The 26,150-nt window shown below is 39.9% G+C and overlaps 2 protein-coding genes across 2 annotated transcripts; both read right to left on the reverse strand.

Moving 5' to 3' along the window:
* Nucleotides 1-22: 22 nt before the first annotated feature.
* LOC116444628 (OTU domain-containing protein 4-like) lies at nt 23-17,758 on the reverse strand. Its single transcript, XM_032110187.1, has 15 exons — nt 17,672-17,758; nt 15,710-15,767; nt 15,206-15,324; nt 14,915-14,979; nt 13,136-13,236; nt 11,718-11,842; nt 11,425-11,605; nt 10,701-10,866; nt 9,738-9,858; nt 7,653-7,708; nt 6,947-7,105; nt 6,286-6,424; nt 5,008-5,277; nt 4,304-4,344; nt 23-2,650 (listed from the first exon to the last, which is right to left on the reverse strand). Exons 4-15 carry the CDS (start codon nt 14,942-14,944, stop codon nt 1,424-1,426), a joined length of 2,616 nt encoding a protein of 871 aa, XP_031966078.1. The 5' UTR covers nt 14,945-14,979; nt 15,206-15,324; nt 15,710-15,767; nt 17,672-17,758; the 3' UTR covers nt 23-1,423.
* Nucleotides 17,668-25,893, reverse strand: LOC116444630 (OTU domain-containing protein 4-like). Its single transcript, XM_032110191.1, has 7 exons — nt 25,363-25,893; nt 23,741-23,824; nt 20,790-20,840; nt 20,433-20,479; nt 18,592-18,664; nt 18,048-18,129; nt 17,668-17,816 (listed from the first exon to the last, which is right to left on the reverse strand). The coding sequence occupies exons 1-7, from the start codon at nt 25,525-25,527 to the stop codon at nt 17,668-17,670; spliced, it is 651 nt and encodes a 216-aa protein (XP_031966082.1). The 5' UTR covers nt 25,528-25,893.
* Nucleotides 25,894-26,150: the final 257 nt, after the last annotated feature.

The raw sequence follows: 26,150 nt of genomic DNA on the forward strand, positions 1-26,150 counted from the left end.
TAAATATAATTTAGAAAGCAAGTGAAAAGACAAAACATTTATTTTAATTAGGGTTTTATACATGGCATGCATCTGAAAACAAACTCTTTATCATGTAACTATCATCTGGTTTCCGCACCAAGGGTGTACAATCTCAGACACAATGAATGGGTACCATCACCTACACTACTGTTTACAGAGATATAAAAATATACACAACAGTTCAATTTTACAGAGCAACAGAGCTGAGTGAATACTGTGCACACTGCACTCTCCGAGTCTGGACAGCTGAACATCCAGGCTGCAAAGGCAACAGGAACACTGCAGAGATCGTAACCGGGCTCAGAAGAAACAGCATCAGAACTCTGACACAGTGTAAAAATATAAGGCAGAAGCCACTTTCTTCTGAATTGTAGGGAAGAGCAGAGCACACTGAGACTCTCCATTCTTGCTTTTAAAAGTAGTTCCAGCAAGGAGTTGTACATGCAAAACATCAACAGTGCAACAACAAAAGAATACTGAACAGTAGCTCAATCGTACAAACTTAAAAAAACGTAACACGTACTTTATGCATCTCCTCACAAAATATCTAGGATTTGTCAGTGCATTAGTGTTAAAGTGGCATTAAAAAAACTTCTGCTATTATAACAGATGCAGAATTATTTTGGAAATGCATAGCATCTACATTTTTATTGTCTTTGTAATTATTCAGTTGGCATAGGCACCATTCTAGTCACACCAGCATTAAGAAGAATTCATGGTGGAAACAGCCATTCTTATCAGTTCAAACACAGGTATTCTTGACTGCTTGTCTTGATTTTAATTTCAACAAATAAATGCTTTTTAAAATTCAAAAATATACCCTATGATTATGAAAAGAACTATATACAACATACCTAAGACACAGGGTTAGCTGGCTGCCATACGTGTAACACACAAGAGAAAACATTCAAGTTTGACAGATATTTTTTCTTTTTGAGATGAAAGGCCTTTGGGTTGGAAGCATATCAGAGACAACAGTGCAGTAGGCTGAGAATTCCTTTAGCTCAGTTCAGAACTAAGGCATTGTATGATAAAATATACATTTATATTTGGTGCAATGTTACTGTCAATTTTAGAATCTAGATCACATCAAATGCTGTCATTTGTCACTCTAGTAAACGCACATACCCATCTTCTATCACAAACGCAAACCTTTGTGGGGAAAAGAATTATCAAACACTAAACCTATTTTTTTTTTCTAATTTGACATTGAGGAAAAACTGCTAAGCCAAACAAACTCTATAGACTCTCCCCAAAAACCCTGTGGTAGGACTTGACATCCTCCTAGTCTTTACTTGCCAAAAATTAAACATACTGAACTTCACTAAAAAGAAATTAAGATTTTAAACTGCTATTTCAAATTAGTTTTTGCTTCTTAAATTTTCCAGTTATCCACTAAACTCTATGCTTGCTGTCCCCTCTGATTATCTCCCAGTGTTGCCCTTCTCCTGTCATTCCTATATGGCTGCCCTCTGAAGTTTCTCTGATACTGGTAGCCATCATCTCTGCTTCTGCTGGGTGGTCCTTTCCAGGCCTCCTCGTTTCTTTGGAACTGGTACCCTCCCCTGCTGGAATACCCCCTGTCAGGTCTAGGCCTTCTGCCTCCTCCATAAGTCTGGTTATAGAACTGCTTGGATCTGCCACTCCTCAGCATGTCAGAAACCTCACTGTCATCTTCAGAGCTGTCTTCCCTCGTTCTCTGGGCCCTGCTTTCTGTCTGCACGTTCCCAGTGCCCTTGGACTCTTTTCCTTTAGCAGGCTTCTCCTTCCGGCTGGGAGTGCTGGGTTTCAGTTCGTTTTTGGGAGGTTCTGCCAGCAGTGGCTGCATGCTGGGCCCTGCCACCGGCCTCTCCAGGCCCTGTGTCTGTGGAGGGCGATGTTGCTGCCCAGCTGTTTTCTGCTTAGGAGCAGCTGAAGGACAGGTTTGCTCCAGCTGGGGGGCTCTTGCTGAAGCGTCCTTCGGGGTCCCTGCAGCAGCCACTGGGAATGGGACGGTGTTGGAGCTGCTGCTGCTGTTGGTCTTCTGGAGCTGCTCTGCACAGTTCACTCCAGGAACTGGAGGGCTGCATTCTTTGCTCACATACATGTTGGCAGAGGTGCCAGCTGCTGCCTCTTTGTCCTCAGGTGACAAGACAACATTAGGTCTTGCTACTGAATTCTCAATGAAACCCTGAACTGGGTACCCATACCAAAAGTGAGGAAAGAAAGGAGGTGCTATTGGAACAGCTCCTAGAAAGTGATTGTGTCCAAAGGGCGGCTGCGGGAACATATTTTTCCCTCTTAGGGACTCCTCGTAGTTCGCATGAAGAGCTTGTGCTGGATTCTCCGGTTCGACACAGACCTGCCCTTGACTTTCTGACACCTGAGCTGAAGGGATGATCAGAGGCAGTGATGGAGATCTGTCAACCTGTGGAATCTGACCGTTGGACCTGGTCTCAGTCTGAACAGCAAAGTGCCTGTTTGGTCGTGCAGTTTCATTTTCGTTCTGAGTCGGAGCAGCCTCCTGGAACCAGGGGTTGTGTGGATACACAGGAAGGGACACATTTGGGTACATTCTACAAGCAGCTAAATAGGCCTGGTGCAGGGGGTACAGGTAAGAATGGGGTGCCCACATGGGACAACTGTATGCCTGCAAGACAGCAGGGAAAAGAAAATTTAAAAATCAGTTATTTGGTCTTTGGAATGTTCAGAGAGACATAAAAGCACACTAGTCGTTTACCATTTTGAAACAGTTAAATTATAGGAGATAAAAGTTAATTTTCTTTACAGTGACTGCCCTCAATTCTAAATCCTACGACTCTAGGATGGTGTTCTTGTTTTTTGTTTTCCTTCCAAATGCAGTTGAAATGGGCAACAGTTATGACCAAGCAAGAAAACATAGTAGTAGTTTCTATACAGTTAAACATGCAATGCTATTAAGCTCTAGCTATGTGTTTGAAGAGAAACATTTCAAACTCATTTTCCAGAATCACACTTACTAACTAATCAGCCATTTGTTCTACTAGAGCTCACTTTGCAAAGACTACAACACTGAAGTTGTCCACCTCAGGTGGCAACCCCTTCCCTTTTCTCTACCTCCGTGTTAATGAACTGGACTCTGTAGGAACAGGCCCTGGAGCAAACCATCCTGAAAAGCCTAGCCAGACCTCCTCTCCAGGAGGCCCTTCCCTCTCAGTGTGCAGCTGGAAGGGTGTGGGCAGGGCAGAGGCTGGAGCAGAGCAGCAGACAGACAATGCAGAAGGTATTTTCCCGGGCCTGCTGTACCCTGTGACACCACCGAAGGAGCACAGCCACTAGAACATGGGCTGAGACCAGCAGATGGTGCTGAAGCGCCAGAACGACAGGCTAGATCCTAACTAATCCAAAATACCAGTAAGGAGAGTCCCAAACATGTCAGCTTATGAACCTCACGCTGTTTAAATACATTGTGGTGACACTTGCTAATGAATGACTTAATGGATTTTCTATTAAGCAAAGAGACTTATATTAGGTAGAGGTATCTAATTTACATTGGAAACTGCTGAATATTCCCTCTTTGCATGCCCAGACACAAAAGAATATCGTTGCTATAGCCAAAGTCCCATGAAATAAACCCAAGAGCTCTCAGCACCTTGCCCAAAGTCGTTTGCCTGACAGAAGAGATAAGAAGGTAAAAAAGGAACGTGCAGAAGGGAGAAAGAAAGCAAACAACTAGTCCTTCCCAAGCAATGGAAAACGCTGGGATTTGGCTAAGCCTCTTCCCCAACCAAACACACAGATTTGCACCACATTTACACATACACACACCTATAATTACTGAAAAAGTAGAAAACTGTTGTCATTAACCTGAGCAGAAAGAACAGACACCCAGGTTACTTTTAAGGGAGTGTCCCCAGGGAAAGATTTTGGGATCTGTACTGCAGTGGCTTTGCCAATACACAGCCAGGGTTGAAGTCTGAGGACATTTTCTCATTCCCTATGCACTGCATTCAAAAGAAGCATCTTCACACTCACAATTTATCTGTGACTTGGTAAAGCACAATTTGCTGACTGTGCAGCCACAGTTGGAAGCCAATAGTTCTCACTATGGTGTTGACATTAATTTGATTTCTGCTGACTTGAACTGCACTGTGGACAACTGCTGGAATCCCAGTTAACAGCACACAAATAAGAAAGTATTTCAAACTGAAAGATGGACTTGAAATGCACAGCTGCAGCAACAAAACTTCCACACTCCAAGTTCCAACAATTATTTACAAGCGATTTTTGTAATAAACATGAAAACGTAAGTTTGAAGAGTTACCTTCACACCAAGATTGAAGAAAAATCTAAGAATATTCTTATCTAGAAAAAAAAAGAACAAAAATATTTATGAAGACCAAAAATATTTCATTTGATACAAGAACTGCATAAAGTTCTGTTTCAGTAGAGAACACTGGTATTAAGTTACTGCTTGCATGTCTTCAATTGATTAGTTGGGGTTTTTTTGCCACACTAAGATATCTAGAACACGACAGCAGTTTAATTTTTTTTTTAAAGAAACAGTTCACTAAACAAACACCACTGTGCAGTCAGACATGAAATGTTCTTTATGGGCATACCTTGCATTCATAGTATGCCAAAACCTGTATTTTCTCAGGCCAGTAAGGAAACGCTCAACAGCTTCCAAGCTTTTAAATGACACAAGCAAACCTATTATTCTCACAGGAAGCAGTTCTCCAAGAATAATTCTTTACATGCACAAAACCTCAAGTTATGGTAGGGCAAGCTAAGAACCACAAAATGATCCTACCAGATTTCCAGGTGTGACCACTTGAAACAGTCACAATGTTGGCAGTGCAAACTACAGAGTTACAACTCTATTCAATATTCCACATCTTAAATCACAGAATGACAACTACTGGATCTTTTGACAGAGAATGACAACAGGACCAAAAGTTGTGTTTATCTGCATTTTAAGAAAAGAAGACCTATCAGGGAAAATGGTGTAAAATCCAGACTTCTCACCTTTAGGTAAATCTTCCCCAGTACTGCACAGGGAGTAAGGAGGTGCAACGGCTCTTTCTCCCTTTTCATTAAAAGGGAATCCAGGGTATAGCGGATCCTGGTAGGGATTCAGAGTCTGAGGCAAAGGCATTAAAGGCTGGTTAACTGCTTGTAGCCACACAGGAACTCCAGCAACTGAAGCAGATGTTACCTGAGCCTGTGATACAATAGAGTCAGGTCCTGTTGCTGGTCCTGGCATCAGTGAAGAAGCAGGTATTTGGGTTGGAATACCTAGAGGGAAAAAACCCCAACATACATACATACATAAAAATATAACAGGTATCAATACATATATATATATATTTATGTATATACAGATGTATAATCACAAACCAAAAGACATCAGAAAAGCAGGATTCAAAATGCAAAGAATAGTTTTCAGAAAGAATTAAGCAGGTAAGCTAAGCTTTCCAGAAACAGCTAAACTGACCCCGTATTTCTTTTTAAAATTATGAATACCAGAAGGAAATAGGAAGGAGAAAAAGTGAAGGAACTGAAACTTTTATGTGAATCCTTGAAGTTCTCATTCTGACAAGTCATTTACAGTCAACTCTGAATCTGAGCTCAGATCAACTGGGCTACACATCTTCTGTCACAGACACAGTCAAGCGTGACAAGACTGTGACTGTCTCATGTGAACAAAGCAGACTGATCTGAAAGCTGGTTCTTGTAGAGAAACAGCAGTGTGAAAGAAAATGCAGCACCTGATCTAATGAGCAATATTGATTCCAAGCCAACTCCACAGACCAGAAGATATGCACAGCACTCAAAAACCCACTACACTGGCTTTGCAGCTAAGGTCCAAATGGATCTCATTAGTTCCAGACATACAAGCCCCAAGTTAAGTCCTCAGTCAGCCAAGGAACTTATTATTACATGGGACACAGAGCACAAATACGTATCAGGTTTCAACATGCTGACAATGTGTTCTACCTTAAGCAGATCCTCAGAACTCAATGCTATCCCAGTCAAGAAGAAAAATGGCAAATTGAGTACACAACCCTCTTATACCTTCAGGTTGCTCTACACCTTAAAGCAATCTGTACATACAGGCAATCAAAGATCTGCCAGAACTCTCACTAGCTTTCAGCAGTGAGACGCTACATTCCTATGAATGCCTGCCTTTGGAATGTGAAATATACGAGACAGTGTATCCTGGGCGAATCTTCAACTTAGTAAGAGTGTTAAAGTATTTTCCAGGGTTAGTAATTTCTGATTAACATTAGTATTTCTGCAAACCTGCTGGTCCATAGGTTGCTGGCTCACTTGGCCAAGCTGGCACAATGGCTGGTACAGAAGGCACTGCTGGAGGTAAATGCACCTCGGAAAAGACTGGAGAGGGTGTCGGAGTTACACTCGGCACGCATTCCGTCAGGTTCTGTAAAAACAAACAAACCTAAACCACACCATGCTTGGTGACCCTGTTGACTCCATCTTACTCAGACTACCACCATCCCCACAGGGAAGTACTAACTAGGAACATATCCAAAGAAACCTGAGCTATGTCACTGTGTGGAGAGCTCTGCTCTGAGCTCTATCCAGCCATGCCTGTATCACAGAGCCATCAGTGCTGGAACCACCCCCACAAGCTTTATATTTAAGTATCTCCAACCCAAAAGAACAGCCACCCTCACAAGCAGTTACCCATAACCTTGGAGAAACCTGAAAAGGCAAAGCTAAAGAATTTAAAGGAAAAAGCACCAGTTACCTTGGTAGCAAGATACGAAATAACCCCTCTCTCAGAAAAGAGTAGATATACTTCTACTTTTCTACCAAGGGTTGTCCTTTTACACTCTTTATGCTGGACATATCATAAAGATTCCTAACTGTAAATATGCAATTTTAGCATTATCACCATAGAAATGCCTGTGTAATTAAAAGCCAGTATTGTAATACATACGTGGCTGTGATGAAGCTCCCCTTTGTCTGAAGTCTCCTGACTGGAAAACTTTGAAATCAAACAAACATTTCTTACTTGCTCAGCAAGAATCGGAGAATCTGTTTTTACTTGTTCCAAAGGAGATGAAGCTTTTGGATAACTCTCATCTTGACTATTCTTCTAAAGCAAAGTTAGAAACAACAGACACAGCTAGTCTAATAGTAAGATTAACTTTACAAAGAGTTACTCAAAAACAGTAAACCACACTCCATACAAGGTGGGCTAAGTACCCATCACTATTACACTAGTGTAACATTTTGCTCATTGAAAGGACAGCAAAGGTTAAAAGCCAACAAGAGGCCACAAATCTTCACTGAACTTCAGAGCTCAGGGTCTGTTAGCACAGTAGCTATTAGCAAACATCAAATCTTCTGTGGTCCCATTAAACTGAAAGTACAGACTGTACTAAGCAATTACAAATCCAGATTCGTAAGTGCTCTCAATAGCCCAGGTTTGAAGACTCCCATTGCAGAGAAAGACTAAAAGTATGGGTTACAGGGCTGAGGAAAGCTGACAGAAATACAAGCCTCCAGCCTTAGGAGTATTTCACTAAAAGCTGTAAAGCAGCAGCAGCAATCACAGCTCTAAAGGCAGCTATTGCTCTGCTAATCATGTATCAGAGAAGCAATAACATTAAAAAAAAATTTGGTCTTTTCTTTAAGATTACCTCAGATGAATTTGGCTCAAGCTTCTGACTTAAGTGGATCTGCCTGGAATTTGACTCTGCAACACCAAGACATAACCTAGTAAATGAACCATTACACCACTTATGGCTATCAAAACTTAAGCCAGTTAATTTGTCTTTCCAAAATTAAACTTTCAAAACGAAACCTATACCTCAGTATATATTACTTCAGAAAACTTAAATTTCTATTTTTACCAAAGATCAAAGCATCCTAAAACAAACAGTTGTTCAGGCAGTAACAGAGCAGCTACTTCAACCTGGGTTCTCCAAGCTCTACAAGAGTTCTTTAGTGATGTTTGGTAACCATTTCAGTGATGCTTGGGGAAAGCAGGAATGAAATGCAGCCGTCCCTTTACACATATTCATTCTAAATTGCTCTTAATGAAACAGAAGTTTGTACTTTGCTTAAAGTGAAAGTATTCTGATCTGCATTTTCATTTTCAAGTGTTAAGATAACAGAAGCTCAAAGTCTTGTCTACTTTTGACTGCATAAAAAACCAGTTTAGAATGTTTCAGTGGATAAAAAGATCTAAAAAAATTTTCAGACTGCTGCACAAAGTTTCATTTCTCAAGCACCAGCAAATACTTTGGTAGGGAAGTGTTAAAAAACAGTCATGATATAAAAAGATCTGAACAAGTTCTTCACGTTCTGGCTTATATTCAGACCCGGCTACCACTGCTTGTCAATCAAACTCATGCCCAGAAGATTATCAATAGCAGATACCAACTGTTTAAAAGCTTGTTATATACTCTGTCACAACTAGACAACAGTATAAATGGAAACAGTATTGATTTTGAGAATTACTGCCAATTCCCCGAGCAGCAATAGGAATCCCTAAACACTCAGAAGGAAGTACACGTGATTCCCATGGGATTGTTAACCTAGTTTCACAAGAGGCAACACAATCCAGAGCATCACAAAAAGCAGAGAAAGCTGGACATGCCATGCCCCTCAGCCAAATCCATCATGACACTGGAGTCTTTACTTTCTCTCCAGATTTCTCTACATGAATGTTCCTTTGGCATTGCTTATGGAACAGGTTTGCAAAGGAAACAACTTTTTAGACATTTGGAGAATTAAAAATAGCTAAGGTGGGCCCTTGTGAGACCACTCAAGAAAGGATTCCATCTTGTAAGAGGGACTAAGGAGCACACATACCATAAACAGACAACAGCAATGTCTCTGCTGTTGCCAGAGATAAGGGAACAAAGCAAAAAAAAAAAAACTTTTTAAAAAATTGAGGGAAGGAGCAGCTTCTATGAGGAGACTAAAGCATCTGAGTTTTATTTAGTCAGGGGAAAAAAAAAAGTGGAAGAAGCCAAGAAAAAATCTGGGTTTTAGTTACGGCAAAGCTGATAGGACAAAAAGTTTTAAAAATACTAATTAAAAAATCCTACCAACCACTGCCAATTGCAATTAGCAAAGATTTACTAACTACCTCCTGACACGTATAGCTTCCATCTATTACTGCCATGTTCCACTTCGTCACAGAAGAGGAAAAGCTTTGAGTCCCTCAAGAGAAGCTAAAGAATGCTGTAACTGACTGGGGGGAGGGGGAAAACCCAAACAGAATTTTGACCATGTGACAGATCTTTCTACTGTAAACAGGTTTGTTTTTCCAGCTCTTCTGTACGCCATCCTCTCCCCTTCCTGTACCATCATATGCTAATTCTTAACCATGCCACACTGAATACTTTTACCTGTTTTTCTCATAAATTACTCTTAATGCTCCTCCCACTGGCACTTTCTGCCACACACTCTAGAATTTCAAAAAGGATCTAATTTAGAGTAGCTCTGGTAAGTACTTTAATTTCTCCTCTTCCCATTTACTACAAAAATCCCAGCCAGGAGTCTGCTCTCTCAGCCACATTCACAAAGCAGGAAAATGTACCTTCTTGACAAACCACACCCTTGCTACCTCCAGCCCAGCTTAGTTTGGTACTGCTACTCAGGATAACTTTCCCCTCATTGCCTAAACAGATACCCCATTTTGAATAAATTCTGGGGCTGGTAACAAAACCAAGCAAACAAAAAAACAGCCATGATCTAAACCCATTTAGTTTTACCTTTCTCCTTCTGCTCTTCCACTTCTGCTGTCCACTTGCTGTTTCTTCTTTCATTATTTGAGAACTTTTTCTGGTTTACATTATCCACAGTCTGTGTAGCAGCCTGACTGACTGACTGATTCTAAAGACGTTGACAAAAGCAGAAATACCACTTTATGTAATCACTCCAGTGACACTCTGCCATCATCTGCTATGAGACTATTATGCCTTCATGACAAGTAATGTTTATGTTTGTGATAGGCAGAAATGGGGGGGGTGGGAGTGGGGGTGAGGTCTGGCTCAGTATCACCCACTGGCAGATTCATCCACTCTTTCTCATTCCTTGCTACATCTTGCCAAGTGCCCTTTAAGAGCATTCATGTCACTAGCTGACATGACAAAATCTGCTTCACTCAGACAATAAATCACATCTCCTCCTGCAGGTGAGCAAATAACAGCAAACTGTTACTGCTCAGAGGGAGAGAGCAACCTCTGTCCTTTAGGCTTCAGTCTTGCACCTACTCATTCTTTCCAGCCTTATTTTTGTTTCTGTTTGCCCTAGGATTTAAACCCAAAAAGCCCCACACATGTTTAAAACGAACCTATGTGGAGACTAGCTCTTTACCCACAGGATCTGCTCACTTCCCTGGATGTACTGAGATTCCCACTCACTTCCATTAAAACTGCACCAATAGAATGATCTCCAAAATCCTACAGCTACAGATGCTCATGTGTCTCCCATATTTACATGCCATGTGTGGTGGATGTTCAATTATTCCCAGGATAAATTACTATGTGTATTTTCTTATCTTTAACCTGTAAAGTGTTGAAGATACTTTGTAATTAGAAATACAGGTGAGTGCAAAATTAACATCCCTAATTTTTGAATTGCAGCATGATTCAAGGACTGCAAACAAATCGCTAATGAAAGGTTCGCAGACAAGCATGGAAAGTGCACTATTAATTACAATGAATACAGCATACATTGCAAAGAGCAGGAAAAGCTTGTTCATCCCGCTGCTGGATCTCATAAAGGGAGCGAGACTCCTCTATGGCCTGCTTCTCCCTGCGCTCCTCCGGAGACAGCCCAAAGTAATTGCAGTCCCTGCTGCCATGGCTCAGCTCCTCACTTCGCTCACGCTCCGCTTTTCTGCACAGGAAAAAAGGAAGCGGGATTACCTGGACTACAAAATTCAGGATCAAACACAATACAAACTCATGGGTTAAGGAGGAAGAAAGCAGATGCAATGATGGAAATTAATTCCAGAGGAATCAAAAAATCACTACCAACAAATGCAGGCAAAACGCTGTTCTCATACTCCTTTCAAGTGGTTAAGTCAGAACATGAAGCAGTCCCCTATGACAGGTTTAGCAAAAGCTGAGGGAAGATGTTAGCCGTGCCCAAGAAGCACTTGCAACATTATTTCAGCCCCAACCAAAAAGAAAAACAACAACTGCAACAAAAACCCACACCAACATCCACTTTCCAAGAAAAAAATGAGGCTCTGTACACAGTTGCTGCCATGCAAAAAAAGAAATAATTATTTTTCCTGTACTTGTGTGTATTCTTAAGGACTTGGGACACTTCTTAAGAATTCAATGGCAGCATATTTCAAAAGAGTATGCTGGAAGCATCTGAAGTAGGCACCTGGGCTTCCAGGAGCTCAGTCAGAGTTCAAGCCAAGGAAGATGCTGTTTGCAGTTTTACCTTACAGACTGGGAAGGATTCCTGCCTGGAGCTTTTTGCTCAGTTGAGGTCTGATGAGGTTGGGGCCCAGAACACAAGAACTGGTGCTGCCTGGTTCCCACAGTATGCTGAAGTCGAGGAGGTAGTGCTGACTGGGGTTTGATTGACTTGCTCTGATTCTTTGGCCCTTTGCACTCTGCATCTGTGGTAACAACGTGGAAACAGGTAAGACTTTTGCTTTAATCATTTTTTAAGCTCTTTGGGACAAGACATCTGACAAAGATTCTGCCACACAAAGACAGGTACAGTCCTACCAGGCTGAGCATTCTGCCCCCATGTTGGGTAAAACTTTTTTATCTTCTTCCCTGGCACAGTGTTCCAGCCCTCCATAGGAGAGGTCTGTGGAAGAGGTTTAAGGCTCTTCAGTGAGACAGCATGCCTACAAAACAAGGAATTACAGAGGGAATAATATCTTAAAAGACCAGACTGTGGCTTGCAGAAATTAATACCACATGTTCACTAATACTGACAGATCATTCCATTTTTGAGAACACTGCACTCAAACTCCTTTGCCTTTATGATTACACTCAAGCAATGTGTAGAACAGCAAACCCTTTTTTTTTCCTTTTTACATAAAACTGGTAAGTTGACACAAACTTATCCGGTAAAGAATGATCAGCCATTTGTGAAGTGCCTATTGTAATGTCTCCAAGGCAAACAGAAAAAAAAAAATGATCACAAAAAGCAATATACTTAGATAAAAGCAATACACTTAGATAAATTTATTACCAACACTGGAATAGGTGCCAAGATAGAAAGACGTTACATTGATGGTGTATATCCCAGAACAATTACTGCCTTTTTAAATGAGGATGCTGTAAGGATGGTCCAAGCAATTGTTTGGATCATTTGAAAGGCAGACATTCAAACAGGTTAAATTCCAATTTAAAAAGGGTTCAAACTGCAAGATAATCTTTGGATCTCACAATATTTTCTTTTTCTAATGGAGATCAAATGAGATTAATGGACATCTTTCTCATTTACCTTGATTGAAAGTGTTTCCTCTTCCCAAACTACAATCAATGTGGGTTTTTTTGACCCAGAAGTCACAGGACTTACAGCAGAGCTCGGGATATCTCAAACTGCTCTCTCCCTGCCCCCTCCCCACCAAAAAACCCCAACAAACAAAAAGCCCCACCCCACACAACCAAAACCATCAAATCTGCAACCCACAACAACAACTTTAAACGATTTTTTGTCTCAGGTAGGGCAAAGATGATGCTGATCTAAACAGCAGCTTGGCACTCTCTGCATGAAATCAGGCAGAGCTACTCAACCAACAGAGGAGCTCAGTGCTTTAATGGACCTTTCAATATGAAAAGCTTGTCACAGATCTAGCATCTAATTATTAAGTACAAGCAACACCTTATTAGCCTGGTGTCAATCTGTTTAGGTTTGAATCTTGTGCAAAAAGAATAAAATTAAAATACTACTAATGTAGTTACTGTTCTACTCTCCAAGTAATACCTGGACTACTTAGCACTACAGAAAAAAGTATGAAGTGATAATCAATTTTTCCTTTTTTTATTAGTATGTTGTTTTCTTAACAAATTTGTGGTACTACTGCTTCAAGTAAAGAAAAAGATACATTTCAAGGGCTGAAGTTAACTCTGAACCAAAGTAATGCTTTGTTCAGTTTGGTGCTTCCTTCCAAAAGAGATTAAGCACTTACTTTGCTCCAAGCTCTTCTACAAATACAACAACTGGCCCATTCTCTGAAAAAACTTCTTGAATATGGGCATTATAAAATTTCCCATTATGGTCTAAGCGCACCTGTAAGGAAAAAGAAAAAGAAAGTGCATTAGTTCCAAAGATGACAGTGAGAGGAGGTAACTCTTCAAAATATCAACATTGTTAGAAGCAGAACTTTTCCTCTGGGCAGCAGAAGACCTGAGAATGCACATCACAATTCAGTAAATGAATCAAAAGCCAATCTTCAATCCCTATTGCTTCTTCAAAAAGAAATAAAAATACTATTAAAACAAACACACACACACACACAACACTAAACAAGCAGCTTACTCAGGAACACTACTTAACGAACTATGCTTTTCAAAACCACATGAGAAAGTTAAAAGCAATCAGTGCAGCCAGGCTTTTCAGCTTTTCTGAAAACACTCTCTCACAATAAAACTCAAAGCTTTTCCATATTAAAATCCACTTCACTTCAGTGAAATTTAGTCCCATCAGGAACATAATGAACACCAATTACTTTGGGAGTTATTCTTCAGAAGGTCTTTTTAATTTATAAAACAACTAAAAATGTTCTTCAGACATGATCATGTTACTGGTCTGACTGACATTCTATGTTCTTAAAATTCTTCTGTTGAATAAAAAAAAAATTCTTAATGTTCCACTACAGTATTTGGCTTTACAGTTGTATTAATTTGATCAACTCTAATTTTCACTATTTACTTCATGTTTTCTTCCCATGTTTTTATCCCACAGGTTTACTGTCTTGCCACATACATATGAAATCTGAGAGAGAGAATATGTTAATTACCAGAGTGTTTTCTCCTAATAATATCTGTACCCTTCAATAAACACTACACAAAACAGCCTTAGGGTCTAAAATGCAAATTTTAAGCCTGTACTATTGAACAATAAATAGTCAACTCAGCATCAAGTTCCTTTGGCTTGGCTTGGGGGGGAAGGGGTTTGAGGGCTTTGTGGGGTACTTTGTGGTTGGGGTTTTTTAGGTTTAGAGATGTGTTTTCCCTGGAGTTTAGTCACTATCGTTGATTCCATTCCACAAACAAAAAAGTACAAATTGAAAAAGCCCCTGTGCTGCATGATTACCCAAACTGAATATTTTCTCATTAATACTGATCATTTTAATAGATGATCAAATGTCCTAGAAAGAAACATGTTTAGCCAAGTACCATCAGTTTAATTAACACACTTAAGGGGACTAATCTACAATTTGAGAATTTAATGGCAAACCTTGCTTCTTCTTAAGCAGCAACACTTAATACAAATCTTAATCGAATTTAAAGACCACCTCTGTAACACACTTGCAACACCCTAAGCGGAAGAATTGCCCAAAACTTCAGGATCTGCAGTAACTAAAGCAAGCTCTACTTCACTACTTGGAAGTATTGAGATTTCATCAAAGCCAATTTACAAACAGTAATCGCTATCTCCAGTGTCAAACACAAATACATGGATCTACAATTCCATGCTTAACGCTGAGGCTACCAGACATCTTACACACGTACTCTTGCAGTTAACCTTGTGGCTTTTTAATGTAGCAAATTTGCACTGATGAGTAGTACGTATGCTGTAAGTCACAAACACTGCCAACAATTAAAGAACAACTATATCCTCAGCTGAAGACATAACCCAAGCGTATTTAGAAAGCAGCAATATCAAAATAGTTAATAAAAAGGGAAAATTAACATCTTGGGCAAAATGTTAATGTGGCTATAAACTACAATTCAACACTACTTACTTTACATTTATCTCCAATGGAGTATTGCATGCCAGCAGCAATAGAGAAATCTTGTTTTTGCTGATCTGTAAAAACAGAAGAAGTAATACACTGTTAGTCTAAATACAACAAAAGAGTTACTTTCTTGATGCAGTAAAAATGCAAACCAGGTGTTCAGGCCCTAAATCTGCCCAGTGATCCACGTGAGGAAAACCAAACTAAACTCAAACTGCCACTTGCATCTGTTCTTCGGGAGGGCTTCACTTCACACAGCTTGCAAAAGCTGCAACTTTGAAGTATTCTGTTACTCACCCCATTTGGATCGGAGCCAAACATCGTATTCAACGTTTCTGTAAACCAAGGGATTCAAGCGATTTCAGAACCTTTTTAGGCAACGCCAACAAGTTGGGATTCCCATTGCTCTCAAGGTGCTGCACAGAACAGAACAAAGTGCTAAATGGTCAACTACATAGACCTGTCAAGTTTTGCATTTTTCAATCAAGTGCTCAAGCCTTGTACTGAAATATAGAGAAGCTGAAGATACCTAGAGCATAAAGAGCTTTGAAAAAAAATAATTAAATGGTGTTCTTTTAACCATACCAGAACGTAATTAAGAACTAAGCAGCACTAGAAAGGACACTGTCCACCTCTGAGCACATCAAAAATATACATTATTTTTCAAAAAAGAGGGTAGTTTTTAGGATATTACATGTTAGGAAAGCTATTAACTCAAGAGACTCTCAGGAACATTAAATACTAAAAAATACAGGAGAATACAAGTTATTAGAAAGAAAATAAATCTCAACAGAAAAATACCTTGTTGCCAGAAAGAGACTTCATTCCATTCATATCACTAACTGTTGTAGCTTTACTTCTGTAATAGGACAGAGACAAGTTATGTTTTTATAATGAACTGCAGTATTACTAAGGTGTGAAAATCAGGTAAGACACATCTAGAAGGGGACAAAAATACTGAAGCTACCATTCTCTACATGTTTTCCTGACAATAAGCATCCCACAGAACATCTTCACCTCTTGAAGTGAAAAAGCTGTCTAAAATAAAAACTACGTTTTTAACTTTCTGTGATATAGAAATAAGATCTTGGGTTTAAGTACAAGTTTTAGGAAGTCTATTTTATGTGCGCTGACTTTGTTGTCACTTTGAAAAAAAAAAGCAAGGGGTGGAAGGCAAGGGAAACAAAAATCCTCTCAGAATTTTTGCAACCACAATGCATAAGCAGACATAAAAAAACCTCAAAACCTACTCTGTTAGTTAACTTGCATCAGGCACTCTAATTTACTCTTATTTTCTATACCTGACATCACTGGAAAAATAGTTTCCATGGAGAAAGTCCCACGTATTTTTCCCTACAACAGTTGTAGGCAACTCTCAGCGTGAAATTCTCCCAAAACTATTACACTTAATAACAACATAACTCAAAAGTTTGTATTTATAAAATGAAAAGAATCTTCTGGAAAATTAGCTGATGAAACAAGCTGAAGTCAACTTTAAGACAAGCAAAAGATTTAGGACCTCATAAACACAGTAAAGGGTTTGTAATTTGTGTTAACTGGGTCAAGAGTCACATACACACACCAGCCCTTGCGTTATAGGACATATGGTTTAAATCAAAAACATTGAGTTCCACAGTCTCCAGTGAGAATATGACCTTATTTCCAAAGGTGCTGAGGAGGTTAGCAGGATATTTTCTTAGGAATCCCAAAGATACAGGGTAAGGCTACTGCTTTTGAATCCCAGAAAAGCTCCAAGAACAGAAAGGAATAAAGATTTCCACTCACTGACATTTAGCTACAGTAATTGTTTCCTGAAGCAGAAATACTTTGTATTTTAATTGGCAAAATTCCCTAGTATTTTTTTTTCCAAACACAAAAATAAGCTAATCCCTTTCCCAGAACTTCTTTTTTTTTTTTTCTGTGATATTTTCCATCATCTTCCTTTCTCTTGTTTTCAACCTGTGGGAGAAACCAGCTCCCAACAGCTCAAAGAATTTTTTCTGCCACATGCCACACAGCAGAGCCCTAAGGAAGGACTGTAACAATCATTGGGAAGAGGGGACATGATCCACTAATGCAGCATCACCTCCACAGTTTCAATGGAATTTCATACAAGCCAGAGTTAAGAATCCTACTAAGCAGAAGAAAACCCGCCAACACGTAAGTGCAAAAATGGCACTGTGAAAGACTGACTATGCAAAAGGAGTCAGGTCAAAATCTCAAAGCTTGTTAGAGCATCCAGCAAAAAGAATATAAACCCACCTCATAAAGATCAAGATAAAAATGGTGCAAGCTACATCTCTGTGTCTCCATTAGCTTCACCTCAAGCAGGCATTCCAGCCCCCAAATGTGGAAGCCACACAAGATGGATTACATTCCTGTAACTCTACTCAGCTGCAGAGTAAGCCAAGTCATTCTCACAGAGTTTACCATGGCAGACTGGCACACTGACAGGTCTCCCAGGGAATTCTGTTATTCTGAACAGGAAGAGGTACATGTTGCAATGGCAATAATCCATTATGTAAAGAGACTCAAGGCTAGACCGCATAAAAAACAGAGGAGCCAGAAGCCTGTCCTTAGGTAAGTGAAGATTACACATTGCATTCTTTCACACTTCTAACCCTACCTCTTTGTGCTTCTTCTCTTAGTCATTTGTAAGTGTTTTCAACCCTAACTTTGGATTCTACTACCTATCAGAAATTCAGAAAACTCATTTAACTTGTGTTCACAGGCATCTTGTGTTACCTTTTCAATCTCATTTACCTGTAGTTGTCATCTTCTGAATCTGAAGCAGACACTTCACTGCTCCCATTACTTTCCTCTGTCACACCAACAGCACTAAGTTCTGCCATGATTTTCTTTACATCCATATCAAACACTTTCTCATAGAGCAACTCATACAGCAGAGCTGGGGAAGAGGAGGAGAAAGTAGAAGAGCAAAATCAATTACCAGCTGAATCAGTTTTTGTTCCAGCATTACAGATGGTAATCACACAGTCACTGACAACTCAAACCGAAAACCAACCTACTAAAAACAACTGCGACAAACTTTCACACAGAGCCTTTTCCTGAAACCTAACACTGACAGCTTTAAGATTTTTGGTAAAAATATGCTTTTAACTAATGGCTTAATACTTACACTGGCACAGAGCAGCCTTTTCTGCATACTCTATAGGATACACAATATCATAGTGATTTCCATTTGAGAAGCACAGCAATACCTATTAAAAAAACCACACAGATATTTTAGGCTTTGCATCTCACTTGATTTTTCATAAGCACTACCTTTTAAATTCAATTTAAGGCACCCATGTGCTTTGTTGTGTCTCAGCATTTCAATGTATCAATAAACAGTCAAAATGTTTGGGGATGTCCTTTAAACCAAACAGAATTTGAACAAAAGTCAAAAAGAATTTAAGACAAGTTAGTGCCTGAAAATTTATTTTTACAGAATTTTATATTAGTAGGAAGACATGCCACACCCTAAATACATCCCATCTATTTATAAAGAAGTGTTACATGTATTAACAGCATAGCTGCCTTAAATACGTACAAAACAGCTAAAATTGAAATCTCAGAACATTTCATTGTGTTGAATAATAAAACTCACATGCAACTACTTGCTGTTTATAAAGTAGTTTTACTTCAGCCTGTCACAACAGCCATAACTTTATTTTTTTTACCTTATCAGGAAAGCCATTTTCAGTTACACGTGAAGGAGAAGCATTTGGCTCCTGGTATATTATGAAATCTTTCCTGGAAAAAAAAAAGGTAGTTAAGAATTTATTTTAAAAGCAGTATCAATAAAAATTTGAGTATTGAAGTCAAATTCAAGGAACATATATAACCACAGAAAACACCTAGGGGTTTCTCTGCTATCATCAATCTCTACCATGGTTTGAAACTTAAATATTTTCTCTCTCCCTTTCATCCATAATGTTCTCTTTCAGTTCTTTGCTTAACAACCTGTCACTTCCTCCAACTTCTTTCTCACACAGGCAAAAGTGTTATCAGTCTTGCAAAATAATTGAGTATATTCACAGTTTCTGGATTTAAAAAAAAAAAAAAAGAAACTTTTTACAGCTAGTCAGAAAAAGCAATTCTGAGAGGAAAAGAAGACCCACGTACTTCAGGGAGCGAAGAAAAATTTACTAGATAACCAAATTATATTCATGAGAGGTCTAAAGAGTGAAAGTGAAATCACACCTATTCATACTGAATTTCTATCCTATGCCTGGAAAGTCTGAAACTTGCTTACTTATTCACTTGGAACAGAAAAGGAGATTTGTACTTCTGCTTCCATTAAGTCTGCCAGCATGCAGGAAAGAAAGCAACTGTTTCCCTTTACCTCCACCACCATTCCTACCTTCCCTGAGACTCTAAATTGCCTTTTCAATAGAAGCCTGTCTTCCCAAAATAAGCACGGCAGTAACTACTCTTGTGTGTTCACCTCTGCAGTGAAATACTACAAAAGAGTTGCATCTGTGCCACAAAACCCTCCTGATGCTTTCAGTGAAAATTAAAAAACCCACTATTATCAACCAGGATTTGTCTCTATTCATTTATCAGCCCTGGATACCAATGTGGCATGACTGCAAAATAAACTACTCCTATTTATGAGAATACATTTCTCATGGCCAGAATACAACAGATCATGACCATCCAGTTTCTGATGTGATTAAGCATCCAATTCTGCTGACTTTGAGTTATATCGCTCTACAACCTGGCTCAGTGTAACCATCAGACCTTCTCACCAAGCCTCTTGAGCCAGATCTTGCTCTGACTTTCAGCTCAGTCCTCCCCCATCCCTGCAGCCACGCAACTCCGAGCTGGTCCCACTGACCTCACAAAATGCAAAGAGAGAATTCCATGCAATTTCCCACACGTAGCACTCGAAGTGCCTAAAGGCAATATTCAACTAGTTTTGATTCTTCCTCTTATCAGCTGTCTCACTAATAGAGAAAGCCATTAATTTACAGTAAACATTTTGAAGTACTGAATTTTTAATGGTTTTACAAACAGCAGACAGTGAAGATGCTGCGGATTACTCACTCTCTTGTGCAATAACTAGAAAGCAGTTATAAATATTCAGCACATTGTTTCTCACTACTTTGTGAAGAAAGATTTAGTATATAGGAAATCAGTACAGCCCACAACCCTTAGCAAGAGGATTAGTACTAAAGCCTTAGTGAGAAACAGGAAGAAAAGCAATTTTAACAGAAAAACTAGGATATTAAAATTAATGAAATACAAACTGTACGAGATTACCCACAACTGGCTGGCAGGTGCAGATACATGGCATTACTGCAAACCTCTACTCACATCCCGGATTAAATGTCATTTTCTAAACTCATTTTTTCTATTTTTTATTTAATCCCTTGGACAGCTGCAATTTTCAAAGCATATTTATAATTTGACAGAGTACTATGGTATGCATAACATAATTCCAGTCTTTCTATTCCAACTGATTTACTAAAAAAACAACAGAAATTATCTCAGTAGACATATTGAAAGATCTTCTTACTTGTACATAAGAGAAAGGGCACTTATTTCTACTTGTCCAACCCATTCCTGTATTGAAAACAAAAGAAAACTTAATTCAAACAAACACACAATTATACCTCCTCATTAGATGATCAAGAGATGCAAGAAATCATTGTTGAAAATAAATATATGAACACTGAATCTGGAATTCAGCAAGACATAAAAATACAATTCCTCAAATCATTTTACAGTAGAGAGTACATACATAAAACTATATATTCACATAATTCAAAGACCTTCTAAGCTCAATCAAAATTACTTTTGAGGAAAAAAAATCCAATTAGCCATCAACTTCAAGGAAAGTACTGTTTTCTATTATAAATCAAGTTTAACATACCTGTGGATTTTCCAAACTTTTTAAATAATCTTCAAATGGCCCCTCTATGAACTGGATTAAAAAAAAAACCAAAACAGCAGTAATTAGTCATTTTTAATAGTGCAGCATATGGAATCCCCAGTCTGTGACCCACTGTACCAATGGGAATGTACCACTGGAAATTGAAGGCTCCCCTGCCCTCAAAAAAGCTTACAACCTAAGTATAAAGTGATGTCGAGATGAAGGAATGAACAGTCAAACACATTGGTTTGCCTTGCAGAAAATAACCACATCAACAGCTTTCAAAGTCATCAGACAAGCCAAAATAAACCAAAGAAAAAGCCCCAAAAAGAAATTCAGCAGCCAAATGGGGAATCTGGAAGAAAGCAAAGATGATGTAATGTAGACGTTTATAGGCAATTCATCACAGGCATACAGAGCATCACTGAAGAGAGGACATGTGGACTTGAATTCAAGTATCTTGTTAAATAAACAGCAATGGACAGTCAGGAACAGGCATCACACTTCTGCAGTAAGGAAGCAGTGGTAAGGATCTAGTACAGCCAACTCATAAAGCACTTTTTCCTCTGTTCTGTATCACTTCAAACTGCTTTTACTTTCAGCAAAGGATGCAAACAATCAGACTACACTTCAAGTGCCAGCCCAAGAAAGTGATCCTTCAGCTGGACTCACTAACACAAATGAAGAGGCCAAACTCACATTTGCCAAGAGCAGACAAAGATGCTGCAGTAATTGAGATATCTTAACTTCAAAGTACTTCAGCCACACTGGCCACAGAGAGGCTAAATTTAAAAATTACTCTTTAGTCACAATCTGCTTGATTTATTTGAAATAAAGATCCACAGATGTCCAAACCAAGACGGAAATCCCTTTATGAACTTAAGCTGCAAGCTGGATGGCCTCTTTACCAACAGAGATTAAGAACAAGATATAAGGAGAACTGAGTGGAGTAGTGAGATTAAAAGTTCTGCTTTAGCCATTTTGAAGTGAGAAGAACCAACAAGCCTGGCCCGAATTTCTAATTTAGATAGAAGCAGTCAGGTGTGAAGTTAAAAAATGTGCATCAGTACGACATGATCACAGACAGCAGTTGCTTTTTGTGTCAAAATTGAATGACCTGAAGATATTGCACAGAGGAAGAAAGGAAGGGCACCAGGAAGTTCTCACAGGAAGCTGAAGAGTTAGAGAATGAATGTAACACAGCAGCAATTCAAGATAACACTTCAAGAAAGGCTGAGGATGGAAATGAAGATGGTGGTTACACTCCTGAAATTTTGGTTATAACAGTATCAGTGGAAACAAAGACACAAATTCAAGCTGAAGTGATTACAATAGACAGAGAAGAGGAAGTTCAGTAAGTGCTGCCAGTACATGTCAATAGAGCATAACTACTGAGGAGGCAGCAAGTGAACAGCTGAACCAGGAGATATGGGAAAGAGGCATTTGTTGTTTATGCTGGTTGTGTGTTTGGGTTTTTCAAACAGAGATAACAATGCTGTATTCCTGACAGAAAACACAAAGCATAGTGAGAGACAGAGGCAGCAAAGGAGAACAGCAGAGCTGAAGCGAGGTACCCGAGGGAGGAAGAACACTGGGAAATGACAAAACATCAAACACCTCCTCTCACAAGAAACTTTTAGAAAGGAAACTTTTCAGAAAGACAGCAAAGATGAACAGACAAGAAGTCATACCTTGGGATAATGTCTGAAGGAAAAAAAGAACACTGGGATCAGGAGTTTGGAGGAGAGACACCAAAACAATACTAAAACCATACTAAAACCAGCTCAGGCTAACAAAGTAGGGATGGGAAACCACAATATGGGAAACAACATACACTTAAGAGTCAAAAAGGGCATGGAATTTCAAAACACTACACAATGGAACAAGAGAACAGAAGCAGAGAAGCAGATGTTGGAATGAGTGGGGTAATTCTGGAAAGAAAGGTATTAAAAAGTCAGCAGTGAAAAAATCAAGTAAGAGAGACATCCAGGAGTTGGTAAGTCCTGGATGGACTGGAAACAATTGGAAGGAGTCAAGTCAGAGCAGCATTGTCCCAGAGAGATCTGCTGTATTTTGTATCTTTAATTCCTGATAACTTCCACATTCATGTGATCACTCACATTTGAGCCCAGGGTACTATGTCAGAAATTACAGCACAGAGACACACCCTTATTCCTGCTTTCCTTCTCTTCCCTACACCAGTGCATATCTATAATAGTCTCTATTTTGGATCTGGGTAAATTCAGAACAGAAAAAGAGAGCTGAGTAACAATCTTCTAGTAGCAAATCCTTACACATACTCACTTCCCCTTTTGTCTATCGTGGAAATCAGGTAACAGTATATACACTAGAACCCATACAAATACAAACAGAAGCACCATTATTGATTAGTGCTCTTTTAAAAGGAAGTGAAAAAAAGGATTTTATGATGTTAACACTGATGGTATTGACCAAGTATAGATCAATATCAAGCTTAGTTACAGATGTTTAGGGAAAAAATCCTACAGTGCCAATGCAGAATAAACTGCAGACCCTGAAACAAATTTCACTAATCTCATCAGTCAAATCCCTTATATATTGGAAAAGTAATTAATTAGCAGAACAAGAACATTTTATGACTTTTATTAAAGTAGGCATAATACTAAACTAAATCCCAGATTTTAGTAGCTTCACTATAGACTATTAAAGTTTAAGTAAGTTTGCTTTTCTTTCTTCATGAGCATTAAAAACTTCTCACACCCCACATCACTCCAGTCCAAGGAGTACACAGGTTTCTCCAGGCTCATGAAAATGAGTTACCACCACATATGAGCTAATTAATTTAAAGAGCATCAACTGGTATTTAGCTATGATGAATATTGCCACAAACATAGGGAGGCACAGAATACATTGAAGTCGAAGGAATAAAGTCACTTCTTTTAAATGCTGACAAAGAAAACAAAAATACTTACTGCTTCAAATTTCTCCCTATTTTTCCGAAGATAGTCTACACAAGCCATCCTAACATCAATGTGCCGAGACTGAGAGTGCAACACCTACAAAGGGAGAAAGAGAACAAGGTGACATTGGATCTCAGGAGTTTTGATGACAGGCCACAAATAATTAATGACTGCTGTCTAAATACAGGTTTGGAAATACTCTAGTTTTATTTTTAAGAATATTTAATATGCATACTCATTCATTAGCAACCTCCTCAGGCAAGTCAAACCTCAATTAATTAATAAAAAATTAAGTAACTGCAGAATTCACAGGTTTGCTAAATTCAAACCTTCAATTTCAAGAGGACTTACTAAGCAAATGAATAGCATTTATTGTTAATCTTTAACTGCCTGCTTCGTAAAGGACTTCAGTTAACTGAAGTAAGTTATAGCAGGAGTGGATGAGGATGTCAACTACCAACATGCATTCATTCAAATGAAATCCAACCAAGTCTCACAGTGCATGTTTACCTTCTCTTCATTTTGAGAGACCTGTTGCCCAAACACTCTCTTGGAAGCCACAAATTCAGTTCCCAACATTGACACCTGCATCTACCTCCTGTCCAAATCTCTACTGGAAAACTGACTTTCATCACAGGTTCCAAGCTACCTCACTACAACATAGGAAGTTCCAGACAATTTAAGTCACTGTGTCTCTTGCAGTCCTTACACACAACCCTCAACATAAATCACTTCCAATTTCAGTTCAGTATTTCTGAATGAAGAGTACACAAATTATACCACATTTGCACATAAACACTTAATAACTCTGAATTAAAGACTTTACTTTCTTAGAGGTCATTTCCAATCTACATGATTCTATAATAAGACTGGGATATTAAAAATGTAATAGCTGACAAAAAGTTCTATCAACACTGGAGTGTGAGAGAAACCTTCTATGTATTAATTAAAAAGTCAGAATAGCAATATATATTACACATATATATTCCCTTGAGATAAAAAACCCCACCCACTTCCAATCAATAGTGTTTACTTGCCTGAACTTATCAACTCAGCAGAGAAAGGAATTTTTTTTTAAAAAGTGATCTGTGTATAATTAGCACAGGAATCTGGTTTCCCACAATCAGAAGCACCAGAGCTCCCACTGCTGTTTGCTTGTACTTAAGACAAGATGACGCTGTCGCTTTTTTCCTTTAACACTAACACTGAAATGGGGGAGGGGAATTCAACAGGAAGAACAAAATAAATTACTCATTTTCTCTGATTTTATAGTAAACTAATTAACAAAACTAAGAACGTGGCTTTTCAGCTCTTTCCACTAAATTCTGTTTCCCAGTCTCATACCAAGCAGCTGTATTCCAATGTTGAGATCTTACACCGACAAAAAGCTCTGAGGAGGCGGTAGAAGGTCAAAACAGATAAGGATTTCTTGGTGGCAGGAGGCAGCTGTACACACAGAACTTCTCTCACCTTGCAAGGTGGAAATTATTGTAATAAAGTCATGTTTTTCACTGGTACGTGACTGCATAACCTTAGCCTATACCTGTCCGCATTTTAACACTAATTACCACCCACTAATGAGATCTACTTCCCATACCTTCGTGAGAAGGAGCTTTGTTTATGTAACCAGTTACCTGCTCGGCCACAGCCCTGAAAAGGCAGGACCCATCCTTGGCCACTTTCTTCCTGTACAAGCCCTGAGATCGCAGGTAGCGGTCCATGGACGTGTCCCCGGGGGCGTCCCCGCCGCTGCCGGGATGGCTCTGCTCCCCTCCGCCGGCCCTGCCCGCCGCATCCATGTTCACCGAGGAGAACGCCGCACCCCTCCTAGTCCCACATGGCGAGGAGAAGCCGCGGCGCAGCTCCGGGGCCGGGCGCAGGTGCAGCAGCCGGAGCGGGGGGCAGCGCTGGCCCGCCGGCAGCCGCAGGAGCAGCAGGAGCAGGAACAGGAGCGGCAGGAAGAGCAGCAGCCGGCTTCACGTTGTCCACTCGCATGTGGGGAGCGCGGAGAGAAGCGGCAAAGTTTCCCTGCGCAGCCCGGACTCGCAGCTCCGTCACTGCCGCGGCTTCCCGGCTGCCGCGGAGGGCCGGGGGCAGCTCCGGCGGGTCCCGGTGCCGGGTGGAACGGGCGCGTCCCGGGCGCGTAGCCGGCCTGCGGGCGGAAAACAAAAGGGAAAGGAAGGACACGTGCAGCCCGCCGGGAGGGAAGGAGGGGAGGGCGCAAACAGGAGCGTAACCTGGCGCTTATTTTCACTTTCAGCCCGGGCGCTGCTGGGAGCCGTAGTCCCGGAGGAGGAGGAAGCGGCGGGAGGCGGACACAGAGCCGGGAGGAGGACACAGCGCCCGGGGCCGTGCTGTCAGCCTTGCTCCCGGTTAGGATCATTCCATAGCTTCTAAGTTTTAGAACCAGCACGGGGGGGAA

The sequence above is a fragment of the Corvus moneduloides genome, chromosome 5 (genome assembly GCF_009650955.1).
Source record: "Corvus moneduloides isolate bCorMon1 chromosome 5, bCorMon1.pri, whole genome shotgun sequence".
Classification (NCBI taxonomy): Eukaryota; Metazoa; Chordata; class Aves; order Passeriformes; family Corvidae; genus Corvus; species Corvus moneduloides.